The sequence below is a fragment of the Ursus arctos genome, unplaced genomic scaffold, assembly GCF_023065955.2.
Source record: "Ursus arctos isolate Adak ecotype North America unplaced genomic scaffold, UrsArc2.0 scaffold_4, whole genome shotgun sequence".
NCBI lineage: Eukaryota > Metazoa > Chordata > Mammalia > Carnivora > Ursidae > Ursus > Ursus arctos.
This window is the reverse complement of record NW_026623056.1, coordinates 18,600,470-18,619,754: the sequence shown is the minus strand read 5'-3', so window position 1 is coordinate 18,619,754 and position 19,285 is coordinate 18,600,470. Positions and strand designations below refer to the sequence as shown.

Sequence of the window (19,285 nt, the reverse complement as noted above, 5' to 3'; positions counted from 1 at the left end):
TGATCTGTGCCCTCACCTAATATACTCCTTACCATGTTCCAGCAAAACTGGTTTTCTTTTTCTTTTTTTAATACATCAAACTTGTACCTCCCTAAGGCCTTTGTTCTAGCTGTTCTCTCTGCCTCAAGCACTCATCCCTTAGTTTCTAAACATGGGTGACTCATTTTTACACTCAGATCAGTTGAAATGTCACTACTTCAGAGAAGACTTCCCTGACCAATGAAAAATAGCCCCTGCTGAGTCCCTTATTCTTACACCATCCTATTTTGTTTCCATCCCTACCCCCCACACTCACACAACTGTATGCCAGTTTCAAGAGAGCATGAATCTAAACTGTTCTGTTCACGCCTGAAGAGAACAGCATCTTAGAACGGAGCCGGGCATAGAGTAAAAGTTGTTTCAACTGTGATCTTCCTATGCTGGCTTCTTATACTTAAGTCCTCAGATCGAATTCCACATTGACTCCCTCCTCCCCCCTCCAAATTTATAGCATTTATTAAATTCTGAAACTGTCCAGTTTTTTCCTTAATATGTATTATCCATTCTCCCTACTAAAATATGCACTCCAGGAAGGCAGAGATCTATTTTGTTCACTGCTGTGATCCTAGTGCCTAGCACTGTGACAGACACAGTTGTGCTCAATAGTAATTGCTGTTGCAGAAAACAAAGGCATAGAGGTGACAGAATCTGTCCAAGGTCACTGAACTATTTGGTGGTGCAGCTTGAATTCTCACCCAGCTCTCTTTGAATCCAAGGTCCCTATCTGCTCTTGGCTTCTACGGAGGTAAGGGAAAGACAAGGTTACTGCTTTCAGGAAGATGCCTACTGGAGGAAAGAGGCCACATAAAAGAGGAACTAAATTGCACTTTATGGTCTTATTTACCTTTGTAACTCCCACACCTTATACAAGCCATAAACGAACTAAGAAAACAGGAAATGGCTAAAAATCGTTAAGTGGAGGCTTCGAGGAAGGAGTGGTCTTCTGCAAGGTGGAATCCAAAAAAGCTTCAAGAAAGCGGTAACGTGGCGGGAAAGCTAATAAAGCTAGCCTGCGGGTTCTTTTGTTAAGGAGCTAATAACCCCGGGGGCTCTCGCTTCAGACCGCCTGGGTTTCTATGCTGGCAGCTCTCTTGCTGTGACCTTAGGAGTGTGTTACTTCTACCTCTCTACGTCCTAGTTTAGTTGTCGGTAAAACAACCGCACTTAACTTAAAGGGCTCTTGGGAAGACTGAGATAATGCACATAAAGGTGCTTTACACAGGGCCGGCCCGCGATGAACACTATAAATGTAAACTGTCATTGTCATTACATTACTGATCAAAGCGTGCTGACCTTACCAGCAGCTATTGGCTGACCATAGATGTGTAGAGCAATAGAAAACGTCCTACTTCTCTGATTTGAAAGGCACGCCGGGTCTGGCTCCAGGTCTCAGCACCGAGGACCCTTGGCCTCAGCCACGTATTTCTCAGCCCGCGGGAGAAGCGGGAGGCCGCTCTAGCAACGTGGGCCTCCAGTTCTCGGTGGTGCGAGGCCTGGCGCTTGCGCAGTGGGTGAGGCGGGCGAGGGGCGGGCCGGGCGAGCGGGGCGCGGCGGCGCGCGGAGGGTGCGGCGGAGCGGCCCTGCCTTCGCAGGTAACCGCGCGCGGGCCGGCGCCAGGGAGGGTCGGCGGGCTGGGGAGGCTGCCCTTTGGATCGCCAGGTCTCGGGTCCGCTACGGAGCCTGCCGGCTGGGGCTTACCGGTTCCCAGAGCCCGGCCCGGGAGCTCATGCGGCCCGGACTAAGACAGCGTAGGAAGTGGCGGCAAAGCCCTCGGAGGACGGCTGTGGGTCTCACGCCCATCTCCCTGCCTGAAAAACCCCCAACCCAGCTCTCTCAGGGGCTGCTTTTGAGAGGGAAAAAGGCCTTGTTTGTTTAGGAATTTAGCCTTCTCGAGTCTGAGTTCATTCCCCAGGATCTGGCTTTCGATTGCACACTTCAGGAATTCAGGATCTCACAGAGCAGCCTCTTTCTATCTTGGGGCGAACTAAGATCTTCCTCTCATAACTTTCATCTCTTGTCCTCAGAGCAGCGCTAAGCCATTCCCGTATACGAAGACAGTTGCCCTTTACCCTCTCACACCTTTCTTTTGGGTTTCATGCTCCCACGTTCCTTTACCTGGCCTTTATGGGGCCTCACATCTAAGGCCCCTCGTTCTGGTAATCCTTTTCTGGATCCACTCCCATTTTCCAGAGATTTTCCCAAAACCGTGTTCCTAAAGTACATTTGTAAGTAACACAGTTCTCAAGTCAGACAGACTTGAATTCTAATCCAGGGTCGTGCCAATCTAAGTATGTGACTTTGGGTAAGTCCCTTAACTTCTCCAAGCCTCAGTGTGCTCATCTGGAAATGGGGACAATCATATTATCTCTAGGTGGTTGAGAGGACGAAAGGAGGTGAAGAATGAAAATTATTTAGTGTGCTACCTGGAACACAGTAAGCACCCAGTTGATGTCAGTTATTTTTGAGCAGATAATTCCCCCCAAAAGCATGACAGTCTTGGAATCAAATGGAAAGTATAATAATAGCAATAAATAAATAAATAAAAATAGCATTTTCCATCGGTCATATAAGAAAGGTTTTTTAAGTGATGTTACTTAATGCTGAGGAGTGCTCAATGGTCAAATGGTACTTGATGGTACCCTGGTCAAGTGGTAGTACAGTTTGATACAGTCATCTTGGAAAGTGATGGAAATACATGTCGGGAGCTTTAGAAATGTCATTTACTTCATTTCACCAATGCATATCTGAAAATTTTCTCAGAAATAATCATAGTGCAGAAAACATGCAGAAAGGTGGTAATTATAGCACTATTTATAATTGTGAAACATTTAAACTTTTTGTTTTATTATTTTAATTGAAGTATGTTTGATATACATTATATTAGTTTCAGTTGTATACCATAGTGATTTAACAATTATATACATTACAAAATACCACAGGGGCGCCTGGATGGCTGAGTTGGTTAAGCCTGGGACTCAGTCTCAGCTCAGGTCTTGATCTCAGTTGTGAGTTCAGGCTTGGTGTTAGGCTACACACTTAGTGTGGAGCTTACTTAAATAGAACAAAACAAAACGAAAAAACACACGCAATAAGTGTAGTTGCCATCTGTTACCACACAAAGTTATTATAATATTATTGACTATATTCCCCGTGCTGTACTTTTCTTCCCTGTGACTTACTTATTTTATAACTGGAATTTTATACTTCTTAATCCCCTTCAACCTTCACCTACATTTAAATTTTCTACAGTGGAAAAATTTAACATATACAAAAGTAGAATAGGTAAATAAACCACCGTGTGCTCATCACCTCACTTCAACAATAATTAGTATTTTGCCTATGTTGTTTTTGTGAAAAATTTTAAACCTACTTAATGTCCAAAAATAGGAGAACAGGTGAATAAACTAGGGCACCTTTATTTAGAGTGCAATGAAGCTTTTAAAATAACAGAATTGTATATATGCTGTTATCACAAGTTTGAAAATGCAAAAGCTAACATCCAATCTGTGTAGAAAAAGAGATGGAAAGGAAGTACAATTGACTAGTAACTAGTTTCCCTTTGATGGTGGGACAGTGGATGATTTCCTCCCCTTCTATTTTTAGATATGGTATAAGTATTCCATAAAAATTATGTATTGTTGTTATAACAAAGAAACAACAAGCGAAATCTGAAAGCATTGCACCTGAACTAAGCACAAGAAGATGCCAGCGCAGGCTCACTGTTACAGAGACTAAGGGTGATCTATTTCCGCAGCCCACGCTTGTGTGAGCATTCGTCCGCCACATCATGTTAGTGCTTCCTAGTGAACTCTACGTCCGCTAACATGTCTGAATCTTTAACCCCCATCCTCTATGTGTAAGTGATTTGACTCTGACATTTTCTTCCCCTTATTTAGACTAACATCACCCTCAGGGTAGGCAGAGATTTCCTGTGAAGAGATGACTCTCTCATTTCTTCTTTTCTTCCTTTCCTGAGCAGGATTCCAACTCATACTTCATGCATTTATACACTCTCCTTAAAACAACCACTTGGAACAATTCAAGTAAGATAATTTTGTTTTATCACAAAATTTTTCTTGTTCAAATCCATTATAGTGACATCTGACCAAAAATTTATTCTGCACTTGGTTGATAAACTAGATCTGCTTTTTAAACTGACATGGTACATCTTAAAACAGTGAAGGGAGGGGGTCACCTTAAAGAAAACGTATAAATGGAAAAAACAAACAAAACAACAACAAAAAGAACATGTATAAATGAGTTTTGTTTCAAATCAATGTGTGAAAAAACTTTTGTTTACTAGGTATGCCAAGAAGCCTTATCACACAGATGTCCTTCGAGATAATATGGATAAGTCCGGAGTTCTCCTCTGGGTGAAAGCAGAACCCTTTATAGTGGGTGCCTTGCAGGTGCCCCCTCCGTCCAAGTTCAGTCTTCACTATCTCAGGAAGATATCCACGTATGTGCGAACCCGGGCCACAGAAGGAGCTTACCCACGCCTGTACTGGTCTACATGGAGGCACATTGCATGTGGGAAGCTGCAGTTGGCTAAGGATCTGGCGTGGCTTTACTTTGAAATATTTGATAGCCTTGCAATAAAGACACCAGAGGAGCGCCTGGAATGGTCTGAGATTCTGTCCAACTGCATGTCTGAGGATGAAGTTGAAAAGCAAAGAAATCAGGTATGGATTTATATGTATGTATATGTGTATTTAACTCTTTTTATAATAAACAGAAAATAAGCTATCTTTACTTTTTGTACTAGCTGTACAGTGTGTGGTTTTAGGTAAATGACTATTGTGATCCCAAAGTGCCATTTTTTTTTAACCATTCCAGTTGCAGTATTTAATGAATTACCCCTTACTTAGCAATCCCTATTCACCTACTCCCAAAGCAATAATGTTACAAGAATGCTGTAACCCTGACTTTGAAAATATTTTAAGGTGAGTGCGTGGTGATGAATCATTGATAGATTACAGTCAGCGAACCTCACTATTTTTAAGTGAGCATCTTCCATGTGCTGGGATTCAAAGATGCTTGGAACAGCATCTCTGCCTTCATGGAGCTCATGGACTAGTAGGGGAAGTTGGTGTGTAAAAAAAGTGCTATTTGATAGTGTGGAATGTATAATAGTAAAAGCGTGCATAAAGTACAGAAATAAGATAAGGAAGAGAACGGTTAGTTCTGGTGATCAGGAAAGACTTCACAGAGAAAGTATATTAATCAGAGTAAGCTCGTTATAGTAACAAGCAATCCTGCCATTTCAGTGGCTTAGCACAGTAACATTCACGCAGCAGTGTAACAACAAGGCATCTGGTTGGATGAGTCTCTAGACTGCTGTTGTCCAAGCAGTGACTCTCAGGGATCTAGTCATCTTCTATCTTTTGGAGCCACAATGTTATTAGCTTTGCTGCAGTTAAAAACAAACCAAAATGAAATTCCAATGGTCTACAGTAACAAAGGTTTGTTTCTTGCTTATTTTACGTGCAGCCTGCACTTTAGCTAGGGCTAAAGGTTATGGCTTGGCTCTATGTGTGTACTCATTTGGGGACCCAGGCTGAAGAAACATATTCTGTATAGGTCATGCCTATTCCATGACAGAAGAGAAGAGCAGCTGAGCAGGAGAAAACTCATGATGCCTCTTAAAACGTTTGCTCTGATGGGACATAGACTATAATTAGTTCAATTCCATTGGCTGAAGTTTTGTTATATGTCCGTGTCTAAAATCAGGACGATGGGGAGGTAAACTACCTCGCAGGAGGTAGGGAAATCCCATGGCCATGGATCAGGCTGTATAAGCCTCCTAGAGGATGTGGAAGTGAGTAATTGTGGGTATAATACAGTTTGCCCCAGCCATGCCCACTAGGGCCTCAGAGTCCTTCACTTCCATTTTTTGCTGGAGCCTTTTTGGGAGACTTGAAAGTGACATATGTCAATCCACTTACATTCCATTGACTGCAACCCAGTTATACCATGTTTAACTTCACGGGAGGCTAAGAAATGCCATCTAAAAGTGTGCCCAGGAAAACAAGAAAAGGTATTTATTTAGTATCTAGCCACGCTCTGCCGCATGGGGTAATATCTAAACAAGGTTTGGAAATTGAAAAGTTTGGCAAGAGAGGAAGGACATTATTGTTACTCATTAATTAAACATTGAGTGCCTACTGTGTGTGAGGTACAGTAGTGGGTGCTGGATACAGAGATGAGTAAAACCTTCAAGAAGCTCCAGAGTTTTTGAGTGCTTATTATGTGCTAGATTCTATGCTAGTTACTAGGAATATAAAAATGAAAAAGATGAGGATCTTATAGTTTCACGAAGAGAAAGGTAGATGAATAATGATAATATAATAAATTGTTAAATGGAAGTATGTATAAAATCAAGGAATTTTGCTGAGTAAAAAAAAGCCAATTCCAGAAGGTTATGTATTGTATGATTCCATTTATATAACATTCTTGAAATGACAAAATTATAGAGATAGAGAACAAATACGTGATTGTCAGGAATTAAGGAAGGGGTGAGGGTGGGAGGGAAGTAAGAAGTAGGTGTGGCTATAAGAGGGCAACATGAGAGATCCTTGTGTGGATGGAAATGTTCTATAACTTGGCTGCATCAGTGTCAACCCCCTGATTGTGCTACTGTATTATAGCTTTGCAAGATGGGAAACTGGCTTCAGTGTACACGGGATCTCTCCATTAGTTCTTACAACTGCATCTGAATTTACAGTTATCTCAAAAAATTTAATTAAGAAAGTAAGCATTAAAAAATTATGTAGGCTCATGGGGTTCTGATTGCTGGTTGATTAAATAGGTTTAGGTGGTCCTGAGAATCTGTATTTTTCAATTCCTTACTTATAGCAATTTTGAGTCAGGTTGGGAAGCGTGGTGAATAGAGCTGTAGTAGCAGATGTATGACGTTTTTGTGTCTCTGTCTGGGTATGGAAACGGGTACATGAGGATAATCAGGAGCTTCAAACCGTACCCTTCTTCAAATAAGAAACGACTTATAAACATCTATCAGACCAGTAGTATTTTTTTAAGTCAAACACTCTTTTAAGAACTTGACGAAAACCTGAGTCCTCCTACCCCCCAAAATGTACATACACCAAAGACTTACATACAATTTCAGGTGTTGCATTGATACCCTAAACTTTATTGATAAGTCTGTGAGCCTTAGGTTAGACTAAACTGCATATTTTTGAAATTTCCATCTTCTTTTCTTCCATTTATTTATGCAAATGACTAAAGTTTGTCTTTTTTTTGACTGCGATTTTAAACTTCTGAAATACTATACTTTTAAAAAGTACGTACTTCATCCTCTCCTCTCATCGATTTTGGGGAGAGAATGCCTATGCCATAGATGCTACATAGCTTTCCGAGAAGGTGAGTGACTCTAGTTTAATTAGTTTTATAAACTCCTATATCTGGGTATCAGAAACATACATATCAGATGCTAGCAAGTTTCCTTTTTTCTTTTCTTTCTTTTTTTTTTTTTTTAGGATTGGCAAACTGTTGTGAATTTATTTTACTGTATCTAATTAGTTGTAGACGAGGGACTGATGTGGTTTAGGACATGTGTTCATCATTTCTTTTCTTTTTGGCCAGCTTTCAGTGGACACCCTACAGTTCCTGCTCTTCTTATATGTACAGCAGTTAAACAAGGTCTCCCTGAGGACATCTTTGATTGGAGAAGAGTGGCCTAGTCCCAGAAATAGATCTCAGTCTCCTGACTTGACTGAAAAATCCAGTTGCCATAATAAGGTACTGTTTAAATTTTGGCCTCCTTCTTTGAAAGGGACAATTTATGAGGGAGATGATTTGCCTTCATTAAAAATTGTGCTGGGATTACTTATATAAGCCAGTCATTTGCTGGCGTGTTTTGTTTTGTTTTGCTTTTTCGTTTCTTTTCCTTATTATAAAACAAAATAAATATTTGCAGCTAGTCCAGATAGAGAAGTAATTTCCATTCATTTCTTCAATGACACAACAATCACATGATTTGGGGGCAAATTATTCACTGTACTCTCATTAGCATTCTCATTTTTGCCAATGTTAATGAATTTGAATCTACTTATTTGACTCAGTTAGGATACATGAGAAGATGTAGTGTCTGCAAAGTCTGTTGAAATTTATTGAAAAAGTTTCGAGAAGAATATCTTCTCATGTGTTTAAGTGCTGTGCTTTGGTATACCGGAGCTCAGCATGCTTATGTCATATTATATGATGCAACAACCTAGAGGTTAAACTTAACTGCCTCACATTGTGAGTTCTAGAAATTGTGTTATTTCTTCTTTCTGTTTTTATAAAGAAAACGGAAACGTTTTACCTGTTTATGTAAAAGTATTCCAAAAAGCTTTAAGTAAAGCATAGATCTAGTGTTACTGCCGTGTGCAGGTTCTGTAAAAATGGTCTGAGGCAAACAGCGACAGCAAAATCTTCTCTGATATTTGGCACTTTTATAATCTCCTTTTTCAAGTAAACCTGTCCACCCTTATGTTCCATGGTACGATTCCCTCCTGGTTTTGCTTCTCATTTTTCCTTCTCACTCTTCTTCATGAGCCTCCGCACTGGTCCGTACAGGCCGCTACTCCCCCAGGATTCTGCCTGCGGCAATGTTGTCTTCTTGCTGGACGTATTCTTTAAACATAATTCTTCTCTTCCCATGACTTCACATTTCTCAATGACTCCTGAGTTTGTCTCCATCCTAGAGTTCCCTCCTCATGTAGATGCCCTATCTATACCTTAAATTCAGAATGTCCAAGTCCAGATGTATTAGGCCAATCATTGTCTGTCCTCTCCGTGTTGAATGGGCACCATGTCAAGATGGTGTTTGAAATTAAGGTAGTCTGCATTCAAATTGACTCTGCCACATATTATTATGATTTTAGGCAAGTCAGTTTACTTTCCTAGGCCTTTGCTTCTGTTTTGTGAATGGGGATGATAATGCCTATTTCTGAGTGGCTGTGAAATTTCAGTAATACATCAGCATGAGACTTGTTGCGTGGTAACCATCAGTATATGGTGACTCTTAGTTTGTGCTACAGCATGACCTCTCCCAACAACTGATTAGACCAGAGATGGACACTTGACTAGAGTAACCCATTCATAGATATGTATTTGAAATTGGTCTGATTTGGATTGATCACCTGGCCCAATCAGTGCCACCAGGAACTGAAGAAATTACCAGTTTGTGCTGGGTGCTTGAGCTGGACGCTCAGGTAGCACTGGTACGAGAATAGCCACCATGTTCACGAGCGACCTGGAGTTATGAGGGATTAGAAACCCTGAGGTAATCAGAGAAAAAGAATAGAATGGAACAGACATGGAGAGACACTGGCGTCTGAGAGAGAACCAGGCTCCTGATGGCCTTCCAGTTCCAGTTCTGATGAGGCCTACCTGTACTTCAGTTTGGGAGATGACTGTGCGTCACTACGGTAAAATCTCCCTTTATCTGAATTGACTTATATTCCCAAAGCCAGAGGAAGTTACCACCAGCTACCCATGCTCGTTCTCTCAGCACCCATACCTACTTTTTTGTCAAGTCTTGCTTATTCTGCCTCCAAAATAACTCTGATTTAAAAATCTGTCCCTCTTTGGGTGGCTGGCTCGGTTGGTAGAGCACGCAACTCTTGATCTCAGGGTTGTGAGTTGAAGCGCCCCACATTAGAGATTACTTAAAAATAAGATCTTTAAAAATAAGGTCTGTCTCTTTTCTTCCTCTTATATAGGCCATACTGACATTGGTGGGGGGCTTGATTTCTATAATTAGGTCCTACCTGGTCACCCTGCTTTTAGTCTACACTCCACCTACTACACTGGACTTTCTAAATGCAGAAGGATTGTATCTGTTTCCTGTCAAAACTCCCATCAGTAATTATCGTTGTCACTGTTGTTTTCACCTTTCGGTCCATGGAGCCGCCTCAGGGCCTACTATGGGTGAGGGGATGCAGTAAGAGAGATGAAGAGCAACAGCTCTGCTTCGACATGTTCTATGGTATCCAAATGAGTGTTTACTAAAAAGAAAAAAGGTATAGCTATTTAGAAAATAGTTTTAAAGTCCCCGGCACATGAAATAAAGCCCAGATGCTTTAGTGTTTCATGCAGGCCTTTCATGATTGGTCCCTACCTGCCAGTTTTCTGAACACGGCAGGTAATTTTACTGCTGTGGATCTTTGCATATGCTATTCCCTAGGCCTAGAATGCCTTTTTTCCTTGTCTGTTTGCATAACTACCAACATGAATCAAGAATTTGTTCTAATAGCACTCCATGATGGTATTTTTTCCCCAAGAGGGGTTCCTTATTCCTCTCAGGCTCATAGCATGTCTTTACAGATCTCTGCTGTAGTTCTTATCTCATTGTGTAATAGTTGCTTGCTTGTATTGTCTTATCACTACATAGGCTTTGAGTTTCTTGAGGACAAGAACTGTGTCCTATTCAATTTGCATAATTCATCACTTAACACTGTTCATACTGCATAAGAGATATTCAAGAAATATCTCTCGAATGAGTGAGCCAAGTCATTGAGACATCTGCCAACTCAAAGCTTATTCCAAAAGTGATAACTTCTCTTAAATCTAGCTACTGTAAGGTCAGTTGCATTGTTTCATCCAGTGGAATTTGAAACTCCTCCTGTAATATGAGAAGGTAACTAGAGAAACCCAGTGTTTCATGGAATGAATGTCCAAGGTGGCTATTTTTATGTTAGATCTGAAACTTTGAGTATTTACTAGTTGTGGGATCTTGGGCAAGTTTCTTAACCTTTCTGTATCTCCAATTCCTCATTTGTAAAATGGGCATGGTAACGGCATCTTATGCAAGATGGTTGCTAGGATTAAATATGGTAAAGTTTATACAACGCTTTGTGGTTGGCATGCACTAAGGGTTAGCTGTAGTATTACTTTTGAATTAGCTAAGGAAGGGAGAGAATCTGTTTATGCCTATCACATAATATTAAAAAATCTTTATAAGGTTTATAGTGTGGCCTTAAATGCTTTTTTAGGAGGTGAGGCAAAATAGAAATACAAAAAAATTAAAATATAAAATTTTCAGGTCTTGTAAAATCTGTTCTGTTAAGAGTGCTTCATTTTGATATTTTTTAGAACTGGAATGATTACAGTCACCAAGCCTTTGTCTGTGATCATCTGTCAGATCTCCTTGAGCTGCTTTTAGATCCAGAACAACTCACTGCATCATTTCATTCGACCCACAGTAGCCTAGTCTCTCGTGAAGCTGTTGTGGCCCTCAGCTTTCTTATTGAGGGTACAGTGAGTAGAGCCAGGAAGATATATCCCCTTCATGAACTCGCTCTGTGGCAACCACTGCATGCAGACAGCGGCTTCTCAAGGATCTCTAAGACCTTTTCTTTCTACAAGCTGGAAGCCTGGTTGAGAGCCTGTTTGACTGGGAATCCATTTGGTACATCTGCTTGCCTCAAGTCTGGAAAGAAATTGGCTTGGGCTCACCAAGGTATTTTTTCAGTATTTTAATCTATAGTAAATTGAATGACAACTTAAGGAACCTAGTGTTTTCTGGTGCATTAGTAATCACACATCTTCTGTAGAAGACCTAAAAATATTGCCACTATAAGAGAGAAGAAGGGAACTGCTCTCTTTCGTCTATGACTTTTTCCATCAAGGCAGCAATAGTCTGAGAGAGTCGATTTCAGAGTCCAGGTCGTTCTGGTCGCAGTTAATGGATCTCCACGTTCAGTCAACCGTCTCTTTGCTCTGCTTTTCTCTATCTGACTCTTTCTCCCTCACCCTCTCACGTGCTCATGTGTTGAGGGCCTTCCTGTTTTCTCTGCACCACAGCCAAATTTGGCCATTCCACAGTGACAACCTCAGAGAGTTGGTGTAAAGATGGGGTCCTTTTTAGGTACACAGACACAAACAGATTAGACTTTTCTGGATTGGAAATGTCAAGTTACAGTAGAGAAAATCTGTCCTTGGTTGTATCAGATACCTATTCCTGACTGTCCAGCGATGGCTAACAGGATAGTTTCAGGGGCTGTATGACTTCTGGGGCCCAGGTATAAGTTTAAAGAGAAGTAGATGCCTACATTGAGACAAATGCCAGGCAAAATTAATGAAAAAAACAAACAAACCTAGACTATACTTCCACAATCTCTGAATTTCAAGGATAAAGAAAAAATAGGTTCTGTGTAATTAAAAAATCAGTTTTGTGTCAAACTTCTATAATTTGACATATTTTTATAATTTGACGATCATGAAAAATGATTCAGCAATGTCTACAGAATCTCAAGCAAAAAGATTGTGATCCAAGAATTCTAAATCCAGCCAAGCTATTGCTCTAGTAAGAGGTCACAGACTTCCAGGTATCTAAGGGTCCCATAAATATAGAGGATATGCTACATAATTCTTGATGGTGCTTAAAGAGTATAGGCTCAAGCAAGCTTTTAAATGTCATTACAGTAGTCACTAGTAGGTAAAAGGGGATATCTAAACTCTTAGGATTATATCAAAATGTCAGCAGAGGTGGATAATAGGATCACAAAAAATTGTATCTTCTTTTACCACTCGTATTTAAAAATTGTCTCCAATAACCATGTATTACTTACTTAATAAAAGGAAACATTAAGAATTGTTTTTTTTTTTTTTAAAGTAATAATATACTTATGTGACCTCCTCATATTTGGCCAGTATTCTTTACAGGGGTGTCCTACTGGCTCTCAGAGAGGTGCCGTTTGAGAAGCTAGTCCCATCACGGTGAGACTGTATTAGGAGGGCAACCCCTGCACAGAGTTTTTGAGTGTCAGTTTGCGCAAGGGACTGTGCGTGAAAGGAAGATGTGCTCTCAGTTACTAGCGATGCAGGGATTAAAGGCATGAATCCAAGTAGAATTCATGGAACAATGTGGTAAGTAGCTTAGGAAGGGTTTAAAATTAGTATTACGGCAATTTAAAGAGATTATTTAAGGATTGGGATGATAAATTAAGGCAATTTGGGAAAGATACTTGAGTTATTTGAGTTGGGCCAGCTCTGTCCCTAGCCATATGGCCTTAGGCACATTACCTGAAAGATACACAGGGAAAAAAATCTTAGATCTGTAGGCAATCTTGAATGGACTAGAGGTTTTAAAAAATTTTTATGACAAAAAATTATGAAATATTGCAAACATACAGAAAAACACAAGGAACAGTATAGCAAACACTTCTTTACCCAATGCCCAGATCTAATGTTTTCCCAAACCTTACACGTATCTAATTTTAGACACTTATACACGTAGACATATGTAACCTCATATGGTTGGTTGTTTTTCTTTGATTTGAAACGATCTCATTTATTTATGTTTTTCTTAAATAGTTGAAGGGACGACCAAAAGAGCTAAGATTGCTTGTAATACGCACGTGGCCCCTAGGATGCATCGCATGGTGGTGATGAGCCAGGTTTACAAGCAGACCTTGGCCAAGAGCTCAGATACTCTGGTGGGGGCACATGTAAAGATTCATCGTTGCAACGAATCTTTTATATATCTGCTCTCTCCCTTACGGTAAGCACAATTCTGATATTTTGATCTTTTCTGTGGACTCGGATTGATCCTTTTTTGCCATCAGAGAATGATTTTGTAGTCAAATATTCTTTTATCTTACTCTCATTCAGCGGAATTTACCTCATTTCTTCATTTTTCAGATCTGTGACCATTGAGAAATGCAGGAATAGCACCTTTGTCTTGGGCCCTGTACAGACTGCTCTTCACGTCCACAGCTGTGATAACATTAAAGTCATTGCTGTTTGCCATCGTTTGTCCATCTCTTCTACAACAGGCTGCGTCTTTCACGTTCTGACGCCTACACGCCCACTTATTCTCTCTGGAAACCAGGCAGTAACTTTTGCCCCTTTCCATACCCATTACCCAATGCTGGAGGATCACATGGCCCGGACCGGCCTCGCTACGGTGCCTAACTATTGGGATAAGCCAATGATTGTGTGCAGGGAGAACTGCAACGCAAGTGTCTTCCGACTCTTACCACCTTGTGAATTCTATGTATTTATTATCCCCTTTGAAATGGAAGGGGACACTACAGAGATACCTGGGGGCCTTCCATCTGCATATCAGAAGGCACTGGGTCAAAGAGAACAGAAGATACAGATCTGGCAGAAAACTGTGAAGGAGGCTCGTTTGACAAAGTGAGTGTTTTCTAGAGAATTTGTCTTATGTACAACTCTATGGGAAAACAAATTAATCTGTACATGTTTACAGCTGTACTAAAGTAATAAAAAAGATATAACGTGTCTTTTGTTAAGGTCAGTATTCCAGGCTGTTTGGTTGGGGGATGGGAGCAAGTAGGTGCTCAAGAATTAGACTCCCTACTTTCCAGAAGCTTTAAGTTGATAGAGAAACAACTTGTATGCATGAAAGATTATATATAGAACATGCCACATGATCTAATACTTAAATGAATTGGTTTTAGTTTTTAGCTCTCTAAATTGTATTGGTGGTTCTCACCCTCGGTTGTACATCAGTCATCCAAGGAGCTTGTTGGAAATACAAATTTCCTGACTCCACCATATCACAGACAAACTCTCCAAGGGTGGATTCCTAATGCTGCTCCGTAGACTAGTGCTAGTTTTTGTCCAGGTTTTCCCTAATCCATGGTAAAATGTGAAAAATAAGTACAGTAGTACAGTGTTTTAAAACAAAGCTAAATTTAGTCCACTTAAAATAAAGTTTTTCCTGAAATTATATCCTTCCTAAACTTGGGGTGCTAAAATATCTTATTTTTAAATTACGTGTTTGTGGTAGTAGATGATTGTGGTTTATTATGTTTGCCACAAGATTTTATTTCAAGGGTACTGGTCTTTGAACTCTAGAAGCCAGGGACACGCTATATGGTTAATAGAGCTTCAGAAAACATCAGTGTGGGTAGTCAGGGAACATTTATGGGGGAAGTAGAATTTGTGTTGGATCTGGAGGAATTAGCAGTGTTTGGATAGGAGCTGAGGACTGGGCAGAATACTTTTGTATCTGACCATTCGGGGTGATGGTGGGCTCCAATGTACAGAACTGAACAGAGCAGTTATTTGGAGGGAATAAATGGATAACTAGAAATAATTTAATGTCTATCCCATTAAAGTACTTTATAATCACCTGGAGTAAAATGAACATGAATTTAGTGTTCTTACATTTTTTCTGCTCTTGATGGCACTTTTAGGGATCAAAGGAAGCAGTTCCAGGTACTTGTGGAGAATAAGTTTTATGAGTGGTTGATTAATACGGGACATCGCCAACAGCTGGACAGTCTTGTGCCCCCTGCCGCAGGCTCCAAACAAGCAGCGGGATAGACTCGCACATGGAGACACTGGTGGGCATTTATAACATAGACCGCTTCCAAGAAATTATCTTGGCAAAACCTTACAGACATGCAGAAAAGCTGTGCAGAATATTATGTTACTGGCCACTGCCTCTTTTTCTCTGCCAAACCCACTTGTATGTATAGGCTTTACATACCTATTTTTACCGCACTTTACAGAGAAGACCAGCCAAACTGTTCCATAGGTGGAGTCTATGGAATAATGGGCAAATATAATGGCAAAGTTTTGTCTTTTTTCTTCTTGCCTAGTACAGGTTTCTACTGTCCAAAGATTCTACTTTCCCCATACATAGCTTTCAGTTGTATTTCCGCTTTCTAACACATCTCTCATCTTTCCCATCACCCACACACGAATCCATTAAGTTAACTGATCTTTGTTAATTGCCCATATGACTATTCATAAATTACCAGAATTAATCCAAATGAATTTGGATTTGAATACTGATTTGAATACTGAACTCCGGAAGATCACAGATCCAATAGAAGAGAACATGGATACAGACAGATTTTCTAGAAGTCATTTAATCCAAATATAAAATATTATTTTTTTAAAAATAGAAATTACTTTCCTATTTTGAAGTCTTTTTAAAGACTAATAATAGAAACACAAAGGATATCAAATAGTTCACAGAAAAATACTTACATACACAAAGATAACTTTACAATTAAAGAAATGTAAGATACTATTTTTCCTCTGTCAGATTAGCAAGGATCAAAAGCTGGTAGACAACACTGGTAAGGCATTTTATTTACCACTGGGGAAAGTGTATACATTTGTACAACATCTTTGGAGGATAGTTTGACAAAATACAAATTGTAAATGCACACGGTTCTTTGACTTAGCAATTTCACTTAGCATGTATCTTATAGATACACTCATGTAGGTAAAGATCTGTTTAAAAAATATGTTCATTGCAGCATTGTTTGAAATAGGTGTAGACTAGAAACAATCCCAGTGCTTCCCAGTAGAGGGCTGATGCCTAATGCATTGGTTCACCCATGTTAAAGAATGCATCTTTAAAAAAAGAATGTGGTCTGTCTATAGGTGCTGATACTGAATCTCTAAGCTGAGGGTTTGGAAGGGTGAAGGCAGAAGAGGCGGAGTAAAATATTGCCTTGTGTGTTTGAAAAAAGAGGGATAGTTATCACACATAGTTATATGCTTATTATATGCCTTAAAAACTTCTGAAAGGACATAAAGAAATTATTTTTATTTTTATTTTTTTAAGATTTTATATATTTATTTATTTGAAACAGAGTGAGAGCAAGAGAGAGAGCACACAAGCCAGGGGAGCAGGAGAGGGAGAAGTGGACTCCCCACCGAGTAGGGAGCCCGACATGGGGCTCGATGCCAGGACCCTGGGATCATGACCTGAGCCAAAGGCAGACACTTAGCCAACTGAACCACCCAGGCGCCCTGGACATAAAGAAATTATTGAAAGTGTTTGTCTTTGAGGAATGAGATTAGATGTCTAGGGTGATTGAAAACTTATTCTTAATTTTTGTTGATATAGAATTCACATACCATGAAATTCACCTTTTTAAAGTAAAGGATTCAGTGGCTTTTGTTAATACAGTCACAGTACAACCTTCACTACTAACTAATCCAGAACATTTTCATCACCCTAAAAACAAACCCCATACACACGGACAGTCACCCCTTATTCCTCCACCCCCTCTTTCTCCAGTCCCTGGCAACCACTAATCTACTTTTTGTCCCTTGATTTGTCAACTCTGGACATTTCCTATAAATGGAATCATTGGACATGTGGCCTTTGTGCCTGGCTTCTTTCACTTAACGTCATGGTCTTAGTGTCATCTCTGTTGTAGCATGTGTCAGTATGCCATTCCTTTTTATGGCTGGATAATATTCCATTATATAAATATACCACCCTTTGTTCATCAGTTGATCTGAGATTTGAATTGTTTCCCCTTTTCAGTTGTTTTTACTTTTATTGTGAATAATATTGCTATGTACTTTAGTGTACAAGTTTTTTTGTAGACATATATTTTCAATTCTCTGGGTATATACCTAGGAGTAGAATTGTAAGGTTATAGGTTTAACTTTTTGAGGAAATGCTGAACTGTTTCCCAAAATTGCAAAAACTTTATTGTTTATACATTGTTTGCATTTTCAAATGTGTATTCCTTTTTACAAAAAGGAATTTTATAATACTTATTTAATAAATGCTGAGATTAAGAATCAGGAATCTGATGAAGATTATCCAAAGGAAGTGGGAACTATGAGAAGGTGAAATTTTAGTTGGGGCTAATCCTGATAGCCTGCCACTTTTTCATGCCTTTTCTTCTATTATGAACTAATGTGACCCTCAGAAAAAAGGAATAGAATTAACCTTAAATCTTATGTATTTAATATTCTAAACTCTCACCTGACCTTGATTTATATGATTTTGTAAATACAAGTTTTTTCTTATTATTTGCATGAAAGCAATAGAAAATTAAGTTATTGATATTTTTCTCTTGTTATCTACAGGGCCCTGGAAGCAGGAGGATGCATGCAAGATGGTACACATCTTGAAACTAAATGGGGAACATGCTCTTGCTGCTTAAGAAGCAATGCGGCTTTTTCCTTCTTATTTAAGACCGTTCCTTGATTTCCATTCCACGCTGATGTATTACTGCTTAGGTCGAATTTTAGATGAACTTCTGACTATCATATAAACATATTGTTTATAGAAAATCAGAAAGCTCATCTTTGTGTTGCCAAAATGAAGAAGTTGAGGAAGACGGTTTCATTGTAGGTTAATATTAAAGTGACTGAATGTAGATTTACAAGTAAATTTCACATTTTAATTTCTATGATGAAAGGATCTCATCCTTCCTAGAGTTGAATAAGAGTTTCATAGTTCTTTGAAACTATTTAAAAGGAAATTGCTACTCCTTTTAAAAAATAATTGGAATGAAAATATAGTTTGTTGGTGTATAAATATAACAGAAATAGTTTTATACAAAGATATCTTAGTCCTTAAAACTGTGAAGCAATGAAATTGTGTTAAAATCTTTATTTTTCATTTTCTGCTTCAAATTTTCAATAAGCGAACTCTAAACGGTAATTTTCTCCTTTTGATAAAAAGATAAAGCTTACTTTTAATTTTAGAAAAGGTTTTATGAGGGAGGAAAGAATTTTTCCTCTATCCTTCTAGGTTCTTTTGGCTTTAGTCTATTAATTAAATGGACATAAGACAGATTAACAGGAAGAAAACAATTTTAATTACATATCTATGGGAGACTCATAAGAATATGAGTCCCAGGAACAAGTCAGGCAGTTGGTTTATATGCCACCCTGAGCTAAGGAAGGGGGTATGGGCCTTGGGCTTCGAGGGGAGGAAGGTAATTCACAGGATGTTAGGAAGAGCAGATGTGTGGCAGTTAGATGTTTGCCTTGTCATACAGATGGGCCATTCAGATTAAAAGTTCCCTCTGGTAATAGCTCTTCTGGGCCAGGCCCCCTATCTGAATTATTTTAGGTAAGTTAAGTTTTTCTTGAATCTGCGGGGTCTTCTTCACCTTTAGCTCAAAATAGTCCACATGCTACAGTAGCACGTTTTGGGGTCATGTTTTCTCCCTCTCAGTTACCAATGTCACTTTGTGATGTTATCAAAATAAAGTTTACATTTGATTGGGAAAGCTGTATTCTTTAAGATAAAGGAAAAAGAATTATTAAATTATTAAATAATTATTAAATTATTAAATGAATCCACTGATAAACATTGTTTTCTATGCTCACTGGTCAGTGAATTAGTAATTATATCAAAAAAGGGCTTGATCTCAAGTGAAAAATTAACTCTCAGAATGGGTGTTAATTCTTACTGAGGTTTTCATAGTTTTTATTTTAAGATGAAATTCAAGAGAGAATTCAATAAAGAAACACTGGAGTAACTGAAGTGTGTTCTGGA

The 19,285-nt window shown here is 39.2% G+C and overlaps 1 protein-coding gene across 1 annotated transcript; it reads left to right on the top strand.

Moving 5' to 3' along the window:
- The first annotated feature begins 1,560 nt into the window (after positions 1-1,560).
- TBCCD1 (TBCC domain containing 1) lies at positions 1,561-19,268 on the top strand. The gene is made up of 8 exons (XM_026497064.4): positions 1,561-1,631; positions 4,343-4,721; positions 7,642-7,797; positions 11,137-11,503; positions 13,360-13,546; positions 13,687-14,184; positions 15,210-15,359; positions 17,863-19,268. The coding sequence occupies exons 2-7, from the start codon at positions 4,386-4,388 to the stop codon at positions 15,337-15,339; spliced, it is 1,674 nt and encodes a 557-aa protein (XP_026352849.1). The 5' UTR covers positions 1,561-1,631; positions 4,343-4,385; the 3' UTR covers positions 15,340-15,359; positions 17,863-19,268.
- The last annotated feature ends 17 nt before the right edge of the window (positions 19,269-19,285 follow it).

Coding starts and splice junctions, on each gene's coding strand:
- TBCCD1 (XM_026497064.4), top strand. CDS start 4,386: ATGGATAAGTCCGGAGTTCTCCTCTGGGTGAAAGCAGAACCCTTTATA. Junction 11,504..13,359: donor ATTGGCTTGGGCTCACCAAG/GTATTTTTTCAG, acceptor TTTCTTAAATAG/TTGAAGGGACGACCAAAAGA. Junction 13,547..13,686: donor TATCTGCTCTCTCCCTTACG/GTAAGCACAATT, acceptor TTCATTTTTCAG/ATCTGTGACCATTGAGAAAT.